This window comes from Heterodontus francisci, chromosome 20, assembly GCF_036365525.1.
Source record: "Heterodontus francisci isolate sHetFra1 chromosome 20, sHetFra1.hap1, whole genome shotgun sequence".
Lineage (NCBI taxonomy): Eukaryota > Metazoa > Chordata > Chondrichthyes > Heterodontiformes > Heterodontidae > Heterodontus > Heterodontus francisci.
The window spans coordinates 37,520,811-37,536,005 of NC_090390.1; the positions used below are offsets into that span (position 1 = coordinate 37,520,811).

Genomic DNA, 15,195 nt, shown 5'->3' on the forward strand with positions numbered 1-15,195 from the left:
GCTGACTCTCAGATCAGCTCATACATATCCAAGTGCTCAGTCCCTCTTTCCCTGATAGTTTCCAGTACCTTTCCATAACTAATGTTAAACTGGCAGGTCTGTAGTTTCCTGGTTTCTCCCTCACCTGTTTCTTAAATAACGGAATTGTATTTGTAATTTTCCAATCTAAAGGCACAATTCTGAAATCTAGAGCTTTGGAAAATTACGACTAACTCATCTGCAATACCCTCACCTATTTCTTTTAATATCCTGGGGTAAGAACAATCAGATCCTGGAGGTTTGTCTCTTAAGTCCCATTATTTTCTCTGCTACTATTTTTTAAAGCTTATATTAAATCCAATAAGCTCCTCTTTACTTATTTTTAAATTCCTTTGGACATTTTGTAAAGAACATTGAATACTCTCTGATCAAGCTTGGAATACCAAGCCAAGGTGCAGAACAAAGCTTTCCACCCCAACAACATGCCTTAACCCTAATTTCATAAGGTACTGCTTAAGTGTGACATTTCCATTTCCTATTTCACCCTTAACGGCCAGTCTGACACTATCAATTTAATGTGCTAAATCCTTATTTTTTACAATTAAAGCTCAATTTTTGAAATTCTAGACTTAATTTATATTGCAACTGATGGAATATTGGATTTATCTGCAGCTTAAGTCACAGCAAGTTCATGTCCCTTTGCACTCCCATTATAACTACTTTTTTGTATGTTATATGTGAGGCCATTGGATTTTAGTTTTCATGGAAAAACAAACTGAATTATGGAATATATTAATCCTGAAATCCAAAATCCAAGAAATTGAACTTATTCTGTCACCTTGGAGCAGTTGTGTTGGTCCTTAGTCCTTTATTCAGGGTTTTGTTTCAGTTGTAAATTGTTTTGTTATTAGCTTTCTGCTTGTGTCTGCTTTTCCATGTGCGCTATCAAATATGCATTTATCAATTAGTTTGAAATCTCATAACTATAAAATAAATGCCCTTCAACTGACTGAATTCAATAGTTCCAAAAGTTGATGTACTGATTGGAAGGTTTACATTCTCTTGTGGATAATTACACCACATATATGCATCGTGACAATCAAATGTTAGTTTATTAATTACATGACTAGTAGGATTGGCTTTTTGATACAGTGACGTGACAGAGTGTTCACCATTACTTTTGAACGTAGGGGGACAATAGCATAGTTATAATGCTATTGCGCGAGTAATCTAGAGGCCTGCACTAATGCTGTGGAGTTCCAATCCCACCATGGCAGCTGGAGGAATTTAAATTCAATTAATTAATAAATATGGAATAAAATACCAGTCTCATTAATAATGATTATGAAACTACTGGATTGTCATAAAAACCCACCTGGTTCACTAAGTGTCCTTCAAGGGAAGAAATCTAACATCCTTACCCAGTCTGGCCGACACGTGACTCCAGATCCACGGCAATGTGGTTAATTCATAATTGCCCTTTGAAATGGCATAGCAGGCCATTCAGTTGTATAAAACCACTACTGAAAAAAGTCCTGTGGGTGTATCTACATACCATGGACCACAGCAGTTCAAGAAGGCAGCTCATCAATACTCACATCCCAAGCACAAAATTTAAAAAAAATTGCTTAAAAGATTGTTGAACTTGTGCAGGTAATCCAATGAATCTATTGGTGGGTCATTGTTAAACAGTTTGCAAAGTGCCTGAGGTGTGAGTCCATTCGCAAAGTTTTTAAAATATTTCACATGTTCTGGATTTTCCTCCACGTTTGCCTTCATCGTTTCCTTTGCCTCCATCGCCTACGCCTCCATTTGCTGCTGCAGGAAGATAAATTGAGTGAGATCTCAGTTTGATTTATGTTGACTTGATATATAACCTAGTACTAAAAGGCTCAAAGTGAAAACTTCCTTCTGCAATAGGATTATGAAATAAAGTCTTCAATTAAAAAGATCTAATGACTTTTTTTATTCGTTCTTGGGATGTATCATTGGCAAGGCCATAATTTATTGCCCATTCCTAATTGCCCCTGAGAAGGTGGTGGTGAGCCGCCTTCTTGAACCATTGCAGTTCATGTGGTGTTGGTACACCCACAGTGCTATTAGGGAGGGAGTTCCAGGATTTTGATCCACTGACAGTGAAGGAACGGCGATATAGTTCCAAGTGAGGATGGTGTGTGACTTGGAGAGGAACTTGCAGGTGGTGGTGTTCCCATGCATCTGCTACCCTTGTCCTTCTGGGTGGTAGAAGCCCTGGGTTTGGAAGGTGCTATCAAAGGAGCCTTGGCGAGTTGCTACAGTGCATCTTCTGAATGGTACACACTGCTGCCCCTATACACCAGTGCTGGAGGGAGTGAGTGTTGAAGGTGGTGGATGGGGTGCCGATCAAGTGGGCTGCTTTGTCTTAGATGGTGTTGAGCTGCTTGAGTGTTGTTGGAGCTGCACTCATCCAAGCAAATGAAGAGTATTGCATCACATTTGTGATTTGTGCATTGTAGATGGTGGACAAGCTTTGGGGATTTGGCAGGGGTGTTACTTGCTGCAGAATTCCCAGCCTCTGGCCTGCTCTTGTAGCCAAAGTGGTTGGTCCAGTTAAATTTCTGGTCAGTGATAAACCCCAAGATGTTGATGGTGCAGGATTCAGCAATTGTAATGTTGTTGGATGTCAATTGGAGATGGTTAGATTCTCCCTTGTTGGAGATAACCATAGCCTGGCACTTGGATGGTGTGAATGTTATTTGCCACTTATCTGCCCAAGTCTGAATGTTGTCCAGGTCCTGCTGGATGCAGGCACGGGGGACTGCTCCAGTATTTGAGGAGTCGCGAATGGTACTGAACACTGTTCAATCATTAGCGAGCATCCCCATTTCTGACCTTATATTGGAGGGAAGGTCATTGATGAAGCGGCTGAAGATGGTTGGACCTAGGACACTATCCTGAGGAACTCCTGCAGTGATGTCCTGGGTGCTGAGATGATTGGCCTCCAACAACTACAACCATCTTCCTTTGTGCTAGGTATGGCTTCAACCAATGGAGAGTTTTGCCCCAGTTCCCATTAACTTCAATTTTGCTAGGGCTGTTTGGTGCCGCAAATAGTCAAATGCTGCCTTGACATCAAAGGCAGTCACTCTCGCCTCACCTCTGGTATCAACTCTTCTGTGCATGTTTGGACCAAGGCTGTAATGAGGTCTGGAGCTGAGTGACCCTGACAGAACCCAAACTGAGTGTCAGCAAACAGATTATTGCTGATTAGGTGCTGTTTGATAGAACTGTCAACGACCCCTTCCATCACTTTGCTGGCGATTGACAGTAGACTGATGGGGCTGTAATTGGCTGGTTTGGTTTTGTCTTGCTTTTTGTGGACAGGACATACCTGGACAATTTTACTCGTTGTTGGGTAGATGCCAGAGATGTGGCTGTATTGGAGCAGCTTGACTAAGGGCACGGCTGGTTCTGGAGCACAGGTCTTCAGTACTATTCCCAGGATGTTGTCTAGGCCTATAGCCTTTGCAGTATTCAGTGCCTTCAGCCAGTTATTGATATCACATGGAGCGAATCAACTCATTTGAGGACTAGCACCTATGATTTTGGGGACCTCAGGAGGATGCTGTGATGGATCATCCACTCGGCACTTTGGGCTGAAGATGGTTGCAGATACTTCAGCCTTGTCTTTTGCACTGATGTGCTGGGTCTGCTATCATTGAGGATGAGAATGTTTTTGGAGCCTCCTCCTGCGGTTAGTTTAATTGTCCACCACCGTTCACGACTGAATGTGGTAGGACTGCACAGCTTTGATCTGATTCATTGGTTTGGAATTGCATTGCTCTGTCTATCACATGCTGCTTCAACTGTTTAGCACAGATATATTCCTGTGTTTACCTATCTAATAATTTTCTAAACAATAATAGTCCAAAAAACACTTCTGACTTCTATATTTTTTGTAGGATTCTGCTGTAATCAGCACTAAGACAGTTCTGTCACAAAGGAGAAAGGGCATTTGAATTCAAGCTGCTCACTCTTAAAACATTGTGTTTGTATTGTAGAAAACTTGTAGCTCATCACACTGCTTCTCTTATTTTCCAGCTTATTTAGCTGTGCTGAAATGTATCACAGGCAGTCATGGGTGCACGCTCTCTCTCCCCTCCCCAACACTGTGACTGCTCGTAAAGTATGATCAAGAACTTATTCTTAACTCCTTTCAGTCTCTTTAAAATATTTTCTTTCCTTCCTCACTTCATGTCTTCACATAGCTAGGGAAGAAGGCATCAAATTTTCCTGCTATTTCCTATTATTTTGTGGGCATAACTAACCTATTTAAGGCACCAACTAGAACACAGCAGTTTGCACTAAAACTATGCATTGCGCAAGTCTTCGGGATCCTAAGTCCCCACAGAATGAAACTTGGAAGTTGTGTTAAAATATTGAGATATCTGACTTTACAGAAAAAATAAATAGCTCAATAAGTTGGCTTTCATCACAGATTTACTCTTTTGGCTCTCAAGTTATGCCCTGATGTCAGTCTATGGTAAATTTTAACGTAAATTAATAAATCCTCAATTTCATTATTGCTGGAGTAATGGTCTTCTTTGCTCTGTTTTGAATAGGACAACCAAAGCAAAAATCTGCCAAACTAATACTGAGTGCACTTAACTAAAGTGGATCTCATTGGATCTGAATGGGAGGAAAAAATGATAAATTGAAGAGCCCCCTAACCTTTTTTGGCTGCCATTTCTTCATGTTCCTTCCTTTGCTCTTCAATCAGCTTCAGCTTTGCATCATACTCATCAGCTCGTGATTTCCATTCAATTCTGTTGTGTTGGAGCCCCTCATACATTGGCATTATTTCTTTGTGGAATCTTGAAAATTCCTGCAAAAGGCATCCAGCTATTAAATGTCAGTTTAGTGGTCATTAAATGGTAACATTTTAATGAATAAGTATATTATCGTGGTAACTAAAACATGATGATAAGAGATCTGGTTCAAAAAGGGCAGGACTGTGTACTGAATATTCTTCGATATAAGATGTTCAGGAAAGATAGGGAAGGAAAGAAAGGAGGAGGGGTGACAGTATTGATTAAGGAGAACATTATAGTGCTAGAGAGAGAGGATGTCCTAAAGGCATCAAGGACAGAATCTATTTGGTTAATGTTAAGAAACAATTGAGATACCATTGCGCTACTGGGTGTATTCCATAGGTCACCAACTTGTGGGAAAGATACAAAGGAACAAATTTGCAGGGAAATTACAGAGGGGCAAAAACTATAGAGTATAGGAGATTTTAATTATCTTAATATAGACTGGGATATTAATAGTGTAAGTGGCAGAGAAGAGGAAGAGTTTCTGAAGTCTGTTCAGCAGAATTTTCTTGATCAGCATGTTTCTGGCCTGAGGAAGGAGGCATTACTTGATCTGTTTCTGGGGAATGAAGTGGATGAAGTGTCAGTAAGGGAACATTTAGGGAACAGTGATCATTGCATCATAAGCTTTGGGTTAGCTATGGAAGAATACAAAGAGCAATTTGGAGTAAAAATATTTAATTGGAGGAGGGCCAATTTCAGTGGGGTAAGAACAGATCTGGCCTAGGTAAACTGGAGTCAAAGGTTGGCAGGCAAAACTGTAATAAAACAATGGGCTGCCTTTAAAGAAGAGGTGGTTTGGGTATAGTCGAGGTACATTCCCATGAGGGGGAAAGGTCAGGCAACCAAAGCCAGAGTTCCCTGGATGATGAAAGAGATAGAGAGTAAGGTGAAGTAGAAAAAGGGTGCATATGCAGAAGTCAGGTTGATAATATAAATGCGAATAAAGCTGAATGTAGAATGTTCAGACGGGAAGTGAAAAAGGAAATGAGAGAGACAAGAAAAAAGTATAAGAGATTAGCAGCTAACATAAAAGGGAATCCAAAAGTCTTCTATAGAAATATAAATAGTGAAAGGGTAGTAAGAGGGGTGGGACCAAAAAGGGGATCTATGCATTGAGACAGAGGGAAAATCTGAGGTATTAAATGAGTAATTTTAACATGGAAGAAGATGCAGCCAAAGTCATAGCAAAAGAGGAGGTAGTTGAGATACTGGATGGGCTAAAATTGATAAAGTGGAGATATTAGAAAGGCTGATTGTATTTAAGGTTAATAAGTCACCACAACCAGATGGGATGCATTCAAGGATACTGAGGGAATTAAGGGTGGAAATCATGGCTGTAATCTTGCAATCCTCCTTAGATGTGGTACCTGAGGATTGCAAATGCTACACACTTGTTCAAAAAAAGGTGTAAGGATAACCCAGCAACTACAGACCATTCATTTTAACCTTAGTGGTGGGAAAGCTTTTAGAAACAATAATCTGGGACAAAATTAACAGTCAATTAGACAAGTGTGAATTAATTAAGGAAAGCCAGCAAGGATTTGTTGAAGGCAAATTGTGTTTAATTAACCTGATTGAGTTTTTTGATAATGTAGCAGAGAAGGTTGATGAAGGTAGTGCAGTACATGTTCATGGACCTCCAAAAGGCATTTGATGAAGTGCCACATTATAGGCTTGTCAGCAAAGTTGATGCCCATGGAATAAAAGGGACAATGGCAGCATAGTAAGTGACAAAGTTGGCTAAGTGACAGGAGACAGAGTGTAGTGGTGAATGGTTGTCTTTCAGACTGGAGGAAGATATAAAATGGGGTGCCCCAGGGTACTCGAACCATTGCTTTTCTTGAAATATATTAATGATCTAAACTTTGGTATCTAGGGCACAATTTCAAAATTTCCAGATGACTCAAAACTTGGAAGTATTGTGAACAGTGAGGACGATGGCAGAGTTCAAGAGGAGAGGGTGTAGGAACAGACATGAAAGTAAATGTGCTCATCTTTGAAGGTGGAAGGGCAGGTTGAGAAAGTGGTTAAAAAGGCATACAGGATCCTGGGCCTTATAAATAGTGGTAAAGATACAAAGCAAGAAGGTTATGGTAAACCTTTATAAAACACTGGTTCAGCTTCAACTGGAGTATTGTATCCAATTCTGGGCACCACACTTTAGGAAGAATGTGAAGGCATTAGAGAGGGTGCAGAAAAAATTTACAAGAATGGTTTCAGGGATGAGAGACATCAGTTACTTAGATAAATTGGAGAAGCTGGAGCTGTTGTTCTTAGGAAAGAAACAGTTGAGAGGAGATTTGACAAAGGTGTTCAAAATCATGAAGGGTCTAGATGGTGTGGATTGAGAGAAACTGTGCCATTGGTGGAAACGTTGAGAAACAGAGGATGCCAGTTTAAGGTGAATGGCAAAAGAAGCAGTTGCAACATGAAGAAATTTTTTTTTTTACGCAGTTAGGGTCTGAATGCACTGCCTGTGACTGGTGGAGGCAGATTCAATCATGGCTTTCAAAAAGGAATTGGATAAATACCTGAAGAGAAAAGATTTGCAGGGCTGAGGGGAAAGGGAGGAGGAGTAGGATTAGCTGAGTCACTCTTGCAGAGAGCCAGCATGAACATGACTGGCCAAATGGCCTCCTCTGTGCTGTAACCATTCTAGGATTCTAATTCAGACTGGATAGGTAATAAAACAGCCATTGTACTTACTTTATACACAAAGGTACACACAAAGTCAATGAAACCAACTTGTAGTTTGGGGAGTTCATCCCCTTTATTTCTGTCCATCATGGGCTGTTTAAAACAAAAGAATAAATAGCCAAGAATTTTAATCTGATAAGTGTATTTTATTAGATGAAGCTTTATTGATTGGTATGAAAATACTACATTGTGCATCCTCAAGGTTATATATGCTGTGTTGCTGTATTAGTGTAGTTTTACAAACATTTAATTCAGAAATGCAATGCAACATAAGCTGTATTTTGCTGCTTTTTCTCCAGCTAATTCTTTTTATATAACATCTATCACTAATTATCCAAGAAATCTAATCGTGATTTGAAACAAAGTTACATCAGCATTAATTTAGGCATTGAGATCTTACAATCGGTTTTTGCTGTAAAACTGTTCGTTCCAGATCACCCTGCTCCCAGAATTCATTAGCAACCATAAGTGCAACCTGGAATGCAAACACAGTCAGCTGAAGAAAATATTTAATTGCTAATTTGATGGCATAATGCAAGTAATGGTCTTGTAGAAGGGGATTTTAATCAGACTTAAAAGTCTCCGATAGCAAACAAAGGGCACATTGAGAGCACGTCCACACACTAATATGGCACAAAATAAATTCAAGGCAATTTGAATTCAAACTTTACATAAATTTCTTAGACTACTTTTCCACATGCCAAAATTGAAAGCGTGAGTTTTCTTTTAAACCCTAAAGAGTCACAATTTCATGAAAAAGATTTTGACAATCCATCGTTTCATTTGTTTGTAAACAAAAATGTAAATGACAACAAAATACAAGATCCTGACATTTGCATACAACACCATCATGATAAAAGTTAGTTAGCTCTTGTTACATATATATCTGTCCAAAAAATAAAAAGGTTTCCTAAATCTCTATGACTCTCAAATTCTGGTTTAAGAAGATTAAGTTTTCATGGAATAAGTTTGACAATATTTCATAAAATTTTCTTTCACCATAAATTTCCATTGAAAAACGCTGGCATCCATCTAATCAAAGACAGACATTGAGCCATGCTAAAACACCTGGAAGAGTAAACATTTAAGATAGTTGGGGAATTTTAAAACAATGAATATGAATGGTCTCCAATTACTTTTATTTTTCATTGTGAAATTTCCAATACTAATCATTTATTGATTTAAGCAATTGTTAGACAGTAATAACTTAAATTGTAACATTTTGTGCTCATTGTATTTTCAGAGTTCTCAATGCAGTTTTTTGGAAATTCAGAGTAGTGCATAATACCAACTGCAATAAGGTTAAGGTTGGTACTTTTACATACCTTGCTTTGCACTTCCCATGACTTGGTAATAGCAGACAAGTCGCATGCTGTCATCATCATTGCCCTGTAACAGTATGAGAAGGTATTTGGCCAATAAAGCCAAAAGAAAGTCTTAGCAATAAAAACAGTATAAAGAGCAAAATACATACATAACAATTTCTTTCTTGATTGGGTCAGAAGAAATATACTTTATCGCCTCTTCTTCATTCTCTGTTTTTTCAACATAGTCAACAATTTTTTGAAACATTGTCCTTTTCCTATAAAACATTTCAAAAAGTATATTATTAAAATAGTGTATTCTTCAATTCAACTCCATTTAATTTGTTTCTACTGAGAGGACGCCACAGGGTAGAGTATAGACTTCTCAGAGTCATAGAGTTGTACAGTCGTCATGACACAGAATGTGGCCATTTGGTCCATTGAGTCCATGTCGGCTCTCTGTACAGCAATCCAGTTTGTCTCATTCCTCTGCTCTATTCCTAAAGCCCTGCAAGTTTATTTCCCTCAAATGTCCATCCAATTTCCTTTTGAAATCATTGATTGTCTCTGTTTCCACCACTCTCATAGGCAGCAAGTTCCAGGTCAATACTACTCACTGCGTAAAAAGGTTCTTCCTCACATCTCTCATGTATGTCTGGCCCAAAATCTTAAACCTGTGTCCTCTAGTCTTTGTACCATCAGCTAAAAGGAACAGTTTTTCTTTGTTTACCTTATGTAAACCTGTCATAAGCCTGTATACCTCTATCGGATCTTCCCTGAACCTGCTTTGTTCCATATTACTCCGTGGTTAATTACTGTGTCAGTACCATCACCTCTGTTAATAGGTGGAATGCAAAACTGCTGCTTATTCACTATTGTTTATTTTGGGCTGTCACACAAGACCAATTTCACTGCCATAGTGTCAGGATTTTCACTCTTCCAATGGACTAGAAACCCAGCAATGCACGGAGTAGGAACAGGGAAGGCCATTTAGTCCCTGGAGCCTGTTCCACCATTCAATGAGATCATGGCTGATATGCAACATAACTCCATATACCCCCTTTGCTCCATATCCCCTAACTGCTTGGGTTAACAAAAATCTATCAATCTCAGTTTTAAATTTGACAATTGACCTAGCATCAATTGCCGTTTGCGGAAGAGAATTCCAAACTTCCATCACCCTTTGTGTATAGAAATGTTTCCTAATTTCACTCCTGAGAAGCCTGGCTCTAATTTTTAGAATATGCTCCCTAGTCCTAGAATCCCCAACTGGCGGAAATTGTTTCTCTCTATCCATGCTATCTGTTCCTCTTAATAGCTTAAAATTCATTCAATATCCCCCTCAACCTTCTAAATTCCAAATAATACAACTCTAGTTTTGTAATCTTTCTTGCAATTCAACCCTTGGAGTCCAGGTATCATTCTGGTAAATCTACGCTGCACTCTCTCCAAGGCCAGTAGATCCTTCCTAAGGTGTGGTGCCCAGAACTGTTCACAATACTCTAGGTGTGGTCTAAATTTGTATAAGCATGCCTGCTACTCCCTTATATTCCAGTCCTCAAGATATAAAGGTCAGCATTCCATTACCCTCCCATTGTCCCATCTTTAAAGCACCAGGCTTAACAAATGTTTTGGTCTAACTGTGAAATCAAAAGTCCTTCAAACATCTATTCAGTTTGTTACGACTGACCGCTCAAGACAAAGCCCCCAATCAAAATATATGATTCTGATTGCAGTGGGAAAAACGCACTGTCAATTCAGTCCTGTCCCGCTACAGATTGCCTAACGTATCACTTTAAACTTTCCAAATTAAAGAAAACCACAGCCGAATTGAACCATCTATTAACCCCCAAATGAGGCAGACCAAACCAGGTATCTTTAGATCAACAAATTAACTTTTTATTAGAGAAACTGAACGCTTAAACACTACTAAGATATGAACAACATTTTAAAAAAAAGTCCTTGCAGATTTATGCTCCTGCTGAAGTAGAATCTTCCAATGTGGAACAGTCCAAGATTGCTTGAATTCCTCGCAGCCGTCCAATGGGGGAGAAAAAGGTTCTTCGGCAGTAGGACAGTCAGTAGCCTAGTTCAGCAGTTGAAGTGATGCTCTTCTTCTTTTCCAGCAATGAATTCAGCAATTACAGTTCAGTAGTTAAAGTAATTGGTTATTTTCTTTCAAGAAATTAATCTGGCTTGACTTTTCAGAATTCTGAGAGTATAATAAATAGGGTTTAAACAGACAGAGGGAGAGCTATCTTATTTCCTTCAGTATATGCTGGCAGACAGTCTGTGTGTCTGTATCTCCACTAAAAAAACAATTCAAAAGACAATCACAACATTGTATCTCGATCCTCAGTCTCTGAGTTGCTGTGTCCAAGGCAACAGGATACACTAGCTGAAATTGGTTGGTTCCCTCTCCGTAGGGTTGTATCCAACGGCAACCAGAATGCACCTTCTCTATAACTGTCAACCTCTGAGGCTGGCTAGTTCTTAAAGCAGTACTGATCCTTTGCTGACTTAAAGACACACCACATACTTCCCAAAAAGAAAACACCAGGATCATAAATTTAATTCTCTATTATATTGGTCTTTTGAAGACTTCGAAATGATATGATCAACATTGCTGAAGATTCAAGTGAAACGGCTGAGTCAAAATGACTACGTATATGTAATTCATGCACACCTAAACTAAGGACACGGATCCATCCCAAACAGCAGGTTGCTTTTGTGACACTGGATTCTGTTGTGTGTGTACACCTTTAAGAGGTGTGACTACAAGATCATATCAGTCATATAAGAGCTATGATGTAACGCACCATGTGATTCTGCATGTTAGTCTTAAGGTGCACTGTTTTTAACAGTCTTAAAGGCACACACTGTTTTAATCTGAGGAGACAAAAGATACAAGTCTGTGACAAAATCCAATTTAATTTAACTAGCCATTGGCCATGTTGCTAGCCCCATAGGCACTATGGAAAGAAGCTCCCTTTGGGTGGTTTCCTGAGCTTCCTAAGGCAGCAGTACATCATGATCGTCAATGGAGCTGCCTTTGAGGGGCATACCAGCAGTATAAATGTGTCACAAGTTATTGCATTTGAAATTGAAAAGCTATCTTATTACCAGTTGTAACAATGAATAATCCCTATCCAAAGGGTGGCTGTGACATGGTATTTTTTTTCCTTGGCATGTGGAATGAGGATTTCCACTACTGGAAGATTCTCCCCACTCTAAAGTTGCTAGCCTCTCCATCTTCAATGATGACCTTGTTGAGCCAGAATTTGAAAAATGTGAATAGGTTGTGAAGTTGTGTTGAACGTGAGAGTTATGGTCAGGGGAAATGACAACGCTGTTATGACAACTTGTATTTATGTAGCATCTTTAACATAATAAAACAGTTGGGTGGATGGCCGGCACAGACACGCTGGGCCGAAGGGCCTGTTTCTGTGCTGTATAACTCTATGACTCTATGACTTGTACAGTTGCCATCTCAATGTAATTGCTGCTCTCTAATCAATAAAGAACTCACAATATTGCATTACCGATCCAATCTTAAGTGATCAGTCTTTTGTGTACAGTCTGCACAAACGCAGAGGTTCAAGGAACACACAACAGATTCTAACTATTTAATGGCGAAAACAGTAGTTCCTTTGTAATAACTAATGGATCGGAAAAGCTATTTAGCTCACCTGGAATCCTACTTCCAGTACATTTTAACTTATAATAACTCATTACATTTTGAAATACCCCAATATTTTGCCTCTATTGTGTTGCTTGGTAAATGATTCTATATTCCACTCATTTTGTTTGCAAAAAGATGTTTTTGTTACTATCTTTGCCAGCATAGACACGATGGGCCAAGTGGCCTCTTTCTGTGACTTAAACTTTCTAAGATTCCATCTTCTAAGTTTATTTCTATTTGTGTCCTACATTTCTATTTTGTTGATTTACTTTGAAATAATAATTGAGTTTAATTTATCTATAACATTTAATACAGGAGGTTTGATCAGTAAGTTCGCAGATGACACGAAAATTGGTGGTATCGTAAATAGTGAGGAGGAAAGCCTTAGATTACAGGACGATATAGATGGGCGGAGCAGTGGCAAATAGAATTTAATCCTGAGAAATGTGAGGTGATGCATTTTGGGAGGACTAACAAGGCAAGGGAATATACAATGGATGGTAGGACCCTAGGAAGTACAGAGGGTCAGAGGGACCTTGGTGTACTTGCCCACAGATCACTGATGGCAGCAGCACAGGTAGATAAGGTAGTTAGGAAGGCATATGGGATACTTGCCTTTATTAGCCGAGGCATAGAATATAAGAGCAGGGAGGTTATGATGGAGCTGTGTTGGGCCACAACTGGAGTACTGTGTACAGTTCTATAGTACACACTACAGGAAGGATGTGATTGCACTGGAGAGGGTGCAGAGGAAATTCAGCAGGATGTTGCTTGGGCTGGAGCATTTCAACTATGAAGGGAGACTGGATAGGCTAGGGTTATTTTTCCTTAGAGCAGAGAAGGCTGAGGGGGGACCTGATTGAGGTGTACAAAATTATGAGGTGCATTGATAGGATAGATAGTAAAAAAAAATGTCCCTTAGCGGAGGGATCAATCACCAGGGGGCATAGATTTAAAGTAAGGGGCAGGAGGTTTGGAGGGGATTTGAGGAGAAATGTTTTCACCCAGAGGGTGGCTGGAATCTGGAACACACTGCCTGAAGGGGTGGTAGAGGCAGGAACACTCACAACATTTAAGAAGTATTTAGATGAACACTTGAAACGCCATAGCATACAAGGCTACAGGCCATGTGCGGGAAAATAGGATCAGAATAGATAGGTGCTTGATGGCTGGCACAGACATGATGGGCCGAAGGGCCTGTTTCTGTGCTGTATAGCTCTAAGACTCTAATATTATTTATACTTCTGAGAAATCCATCTTCACAACACCTTCTTTCTAGGCTTGTGCTTCTCCAATCTATTCTCATGGCTCATCCCCTCTACACTTAGGATCAGTCTTGCTGCTCCTTTCTGCATACATTCAAATGTAAGTTTTTTGTATGGGGGTGGTGACCAAAACTGAACATAATGTTCTAAGATCCAAAGAAAAAATAGAAATTCTGGAAATGATAGGTCAGTCAGAAAAGAGTGAAGACAGAATATAACATTTTGGGTGTGCAGCCCTTCATCACAATAGTATTCTAAGTATGAAAGACCAGTGCAATATAAGACCTTAGCATAGCTTTTGTCAAGGTTATATTTATATTCTGAATTCTATAATCCTAGCATTCTATTTGTGGTGAAGCAATTAAAAAACCCATTGTCTGGATATTGACGATCTGTACTATTACCGTCAGTCTGCTTTCTAGTTTTCCTTGTTATAATTCAATTCTATTCATAAGCTTATTTTGTGCATTTTTCCATTTATCATTGAAGAATTGTGTCTGCCAATTATTTAGTCATTGAAAATCCTCTTGCAAATCCATTCCCTTGCTCTACCAGGGTTTGTGAGCTATGCTTTAAATCCCACACTTATCCATCACTAAAAATGCTTATTTCCAACTCAGTAACACAGCCACTTCCACTCCTGCCTTGGCCTTTCCATCACTGAAACCCTCATATACATACCTTCAAAACCTCAAAACTTGAGTATCCTAATGCTTGGGACGGATTTGTTATTTAGGCATCAGTCCTTTGCCGCAGCACTGCTTTGGTGTGTCAAAATTTTGTTTTCCTCATAGGATCATTCATTAGAATGTACTTTTATGACTAAAAGAAATGTTTTGTCTTTTACAATCTCCAGTCATCTGGAAATGTTCCTCTTGTACTACTTCAGCTATCTAATTTTTAGTGAGTAACAAGAAAAGGTAATGAAAATGAGTGCTTACTTGAAGTACAAGGCCAAGTCAGTCGCAATTATCGCAACTTCCATTAAATGGATGACAGTTTCATGTTGACGTTCGTTCAGGTTCTGAAAAATGTTTATGCTCTGCCCGATGAGAAAATAAAGGGAAAGCAGTAAAATCAAGATGTATATCCGATGAATATTTAAAATAAATAACTAATTTATATAAAATGTCATACTAATATACTCAGACATTATTATCATACTGACCTCATCCTGAAGCAGCGTTTTACTGTATTCAAGGTGATGTCTTTCCAAAATAGAAGACCCATGCAGTCTTGCTAAAGGTGCTTGTGATCTGTGGTTGAGCATCATTTTAATGTGCGATTCAGAATTTATAATATGCTTCACAGATCGCAGTATTATTAATCAGTAATTGATTAGAATATCCACAGCAAAGATCATTATCTTTTGTGCTTTGGAGAATAGGAAAAGAATTTAGAAGCTATTGGCC

The 15,195-nt window shown here is 39.1% G+C and overlaps 1 protein-coding gene across 1 annotated transcript in view; it reads right to left on the reverse strand.

Moving 5' to 3' along the window:
- Positions 1-1,711: 1,711 nt before the first annotated feature.
- The window catches only part of pde6c (phosphodiesterase 6C, cGMP-specific, cone, alpha prime), a 56,831-nt gene continuing 43,347 nt past the window's right edge, over positions 1,712-15,195 (reverse strand). The window contains exons 15-22 of the mRNA XM_068053330.1: positions 14,952-15,039; positions 14,725-14,825; positions 9,007-9,114; positions 8,858-8,921; positions 7,933-8,007; positions 7,542-7,625; positions 4,690-4,843; positions 1,712-1,764 (exon numbers count right to left, since the gene is read on the reverse strand). Coding sequence (XP_067909431.1) covers positions 1,712-1,764; positions 4,690-4,843; positions 7,542-7,625; positions 7,933-8,007; positions 8,858-8,921; positions 9,007-9,114; positions 14,725-14,825; positions 14,952-15,039 — 727 coding nt within the window. The remainder of the gene's footprint in view (positions 1,765-4,689; positions 4,844-7,541; positions 7,626-7,932; positions 8,008-8,857; positions 8,922-9,006; positions 9,115-14,724; positions 14,826-14,951; positions 15,040-15,195) is intronic.